Genomic DNA, 3,808 nt, shown 5'->3' on the forward strand with positions numbered 1-3,808 from the left:
GCAGCAGCAGCAGCAGCGTCATTTCAGCAGCGCGTGCAGCGCTTCAGAGCCTCCCAGGCCTGCAGCATCCGGCGATTCGCCCGCAGCAGCAGCAGCAGGAGCAACAGCAGCAGCAGCAGCAGCAGCAGCAGCAGCAGCAGCAGGAGGGTATATTCCTTCGTGTGCACAGCACGTAGGGCCTGAGAATTTTCTTTCAGTTATCCCGCTGCTGCCCCCGCAGCAAATTGCTGCTACAGCACGTCGTCTGCTGCTGCAGGGTGTAGACGAGACAGAAGTCTGGTTTACCTTGGGTCTTCGTGCTGCAGAAGCAGCGCAGCAGCTAACTGCGCAGCAATGTGCTGCTGTCCTCAAGTGTATGCTCATACCCCTGCTGTTGTTGCTGCTGTTGCTGCTGCTGCTGTTGCTGCTGCTTCTGCTGGGGTTGCTGGTGCTGTTGTTGCTGCTCCTACTTCTGTTGTTGCTGTTGCTGCTGGTGTTGCTGCTGTTGGTGTTTCTGCTGCTGCTGCTGTTACTTCTGTTGCTGCTGCTGCTGCTGCTGCTTCTCAGGTTTTGCTGCGAGGCGCTACCGCGACTTTTGCTGCTTCAACGCAATGACGAATCGACTGACGCAAATTGTAATCCGTTTGCTGCTGCTGCTGCTGTTGCTGCTGTTGCTATTTCTGCTGCTGGTGTTGCTGCTGCTGCTGGTGTTGCTGCTGCTGCTGTTGCTGGCGCTGCTGTTGTTGCTACTGGCGTTGCTGTTGGTCGTGTTGCTGCTGTTGCTGCTGCTGTTGTTGTGGCTGCTGTTGTTGCTGCTGCTGGTGTTGCTGTTGGTATTGCTGCTGCTGTTGCTGCTGCTGCTAAACCCTTTAAATTGTGCTGCTGCTGCTGCTGCTGCTGCTGCTGCAGGTGCGTGAGGAGGGTGAGTCTGCGCTTAGCAGCAGCGAGGCTGTTGCTGCTGTAAATGCATTTGCTGCGCTGCAGTTTATAGACAAGTAAATTAATAAATAAATAAATAAACAAAAATTATAAAGAGAGACAGAAATAAAATAAATAAATTAAAGAGAGACAGACAGAGACAGACAGAGATAAAGATAAACATCAAAAGATATTAATATACAAACAAACAAACAGAGAGACAAAGAGAGATAAAGAGACAGAGACAGAGACAGAGACAAAGAGAGATAAAGAGAGATAAAGACATATAAAGACAGATAAAGAGAGAGAGACAGAGACAAAAAGAAAGAGAGAGAGAGACAAACAAAGAAAGAAGAGAGCAAAAGAGAGACAGCAAAACAAAACAAATTTATTTATTGTATTGCATTTACTTGTTTATTTTATCTATTTATATATATATGTTTATATATTTATTTATATTTATTTATTTATTGTTATTTTATTATTTAATTTATTTATTTTATTATTTAATTTATATTTATTTGTCTTCAGGCCTCTTCTTTCTTTCATAGAAAAGAAGCTGCAGCAAACCGCAAATGAACTAAAGCCAAAAGACATCGCCAATGCTGCGCATGCACTCGCTAAGCTGTTAGCTGCTGCTGCTGCTGATGCTGCTGCTGCTGTTGCTGTTGCTGCTGCTGCTGCTGTGGTTGCTGCTGCTGTTGTTGCGGTTGCTCCGGCTGGTGCTGTTATTGCTGCTGGTGTTGCTGCTGCTGCTGCTGCTGCATCTATTGCTACTATATGTGTTGCATCTGCTGCTGCATCTACTGTTGCTATTGCTGTTGCTGCTGCTGCTGCTGCTGCTGCAGGCATGTGCGGAATGAGGGTTTGTTCAAGGCCCTGGGAGGTGAGGAGGAGACACTATATATATTTTTTATTTTTTTATTTTTTATTTTTATTTCTATTCATTTGTTTATTTATTTATTTATTATTTATTTATTTATTTATTTAATATGCATGCGGCGTTATGTTGTTTTTTATTTGTTTTTCTCTGTCTCCTTTTCTTTCTTTTGTTTTATTTTTATTTATTTTTATTTTTATTATTTTTGTTTTAATTTTATTTTTTAATTTTTCTGTTTATTTTTTGTCTGTTTTGTTTGTCTGTTTATCTCTTTGATTTTTATTTATTTGTTTTTTCGTCTATTGTTTATTTGTTTTTGTTTTAATATTTATTTATTTTTATTTATTTATTTGTTTGTTTGTTTTTGTTTATTTTTATTTTTATTTATTTATTTTTACTTTAAAAAAATTTTACTTTTGTTTATTGTTATTTATATATATTTATATTTTTGTGTTTATTTCTTTTTATATTTCTGTCTATTTATATTTGTCTATACTTATATATATCTATATATTTATTTATATTTATTTATTAATATATTTATATTTATATTTATATTTATATTTATTTATATTTGCATGCAGACGCTTTACTTCCTAAGCTTTCTCTCTTAACGCCAATGGGGCTTGCAAAGACAGCGACGGCTTTCGCCTGGTCTGCTGCTGCTGCTGCTGCTGCTGCTGCTGCTCTTGCTGCTGCTGTTGTTGCTGCTTCTGCTGTTGCTGCTGCTGTTGCTGATGCTGCTGTTGCTGATGCTGCTGCTGCTGCTCTCGCTGTTGATGCTGTTACTTTCGTTATGGTTCTGCTGGGGTTCAGCAGTTGCATCTGTTGCTGCTGCTGCTGCTGCTGCTGCTGCTGCTGCTTTGTGTCTAAAGGGCGGAGACAGGAGAGAAGTTGCTGCTGCAGGCAGCAACAGCAGAAGCCTCAGCCCGCCGCGATGCCTTTCCTCTTCTTGAAGCTGTTAACTTCATTAAAGCACTCGCTAAAGCACACTGGTCTGCTGCTGCTGCTGCTGCTTCTGCTGCTGCATCTGCTGCTGCTGCTTCTGCTGTTTATGCTGATTCTGGTGGTGCCGCACCAGTTGCTGCACATTTTGCTGCGAAGTTTTGCTGCTGCTGCTGTCGCCTGCAGCAGCAGCAAGAGCAGCAGCACCAGCAGCACCAGCAGCACCAGCATGACTTGTTGCTGATGGTTTGCTTCTCAGGTCAACAGCAGAAAAAGAAGCAGCAAATCTGCACGCTCACATCGCCAGGCTGCTGGGTGGGGTGCTGCAGCGAGGCGTAGGGGGTGCATCTACTGAGCTGCAGCTGCAGGTTAGCAGCAGCAGCAGCAGCAGCAGTAGCAACGGGAGCAGCAACAAAAACAGCAGGCCCCGCAATAGGAACAGAAACACTACAAACACAAACAGCTACAGAAGCAGCAGCAGCAGAAGCATTGATAGTTGCTGCAGCTGCACCGAAGGAGAAGCCTCTTTGCTGCTGCTGCTGCTGCTGCTGCTGCTGCTGCTGCGTTTGTGCTGCAGCTGCTGGAGAGCCTTGTTACGCTGCAGCACTACGACGGAGTGTATATACACCGCAAGTTGCTGCCAGCACTGCTGGGGCGGCTACCGCAGGTTGAGACTGCAGCAGCTCTTAAAAGAAAAGGAGACAGAAGGATTGTTGTCAGCAACACCTGCTGCTGCTGCTGTTGCTGCTGCTGCTGCTTGCTGCTGCTGTTGCTACTTGCTGTTGCTGATGCTGCTGCTGTTGTTGCGTGCTGCTGGTACGTGCTGCTGCATGTCTCTTCTATCTCGTGTTGCTGCTGCAGTCTTTCTGTTAACTTATGCTGCAAGAGCGTCCCTGCTGTTGCTGATGCTGCTGCTGCTGCTGTGGGTTTTGTTGCTGCAGATGTACGCGCGGCTGCTGCGGTGTCTCCGCTGCTTCCCTGCTGCTTCTGCTGTGTCTCTTGAGTTGCTGCGGGGTGTAATAGAAGATCTGCCTGTTGCTGTTGCTGCTGCTGGCCCATGCTGTCTCCAATCTGCAGCAGAAGCAC

At 45.0% G+C, this 3,808-nt stretch overlaps 1 protein-coding gene across 1 annotated transcript; it reads right to left on the reverse strand.

Annotated features, from left to right (window-relative positions):
• Positions 1-2,387: 2,387 nt before the first annotated feature.
• EAH_00051730 (hypothetical protein) lies at positions 2,388-3,781 on the reverse strand (the record flags this gene model as incomplete). Its single annotated transcript, XM_013394122.1, has 3 exons — positions 2,388-2,735; positions 2,856-2,902; positions 3,385-3,781. 3 exons carry the CDS (start codon positions 3,779-3,781, stop codon positions 2,388-2,390), a joined length of 792 nt encoding a protein of 263 aa, XP_013249576.1.
• Positions 3,782-3,808: the final 27 nt, after the last annotated feature.

Source organism: Eimeria acervulina, genomic scaffold (genome assembly GCF_000499425.1).
Source record: "Eimeria acervulina Houghton genomic scaffold, Eah_scaff902, whole genome shotgun sequence".
Classification (NCBI taxonomy): Eukaryota; Apicomplexa; class Conoidasida; order Eucoccidiorida; family Eimeriidae; genus Eimeria; species Eimeria acervulina.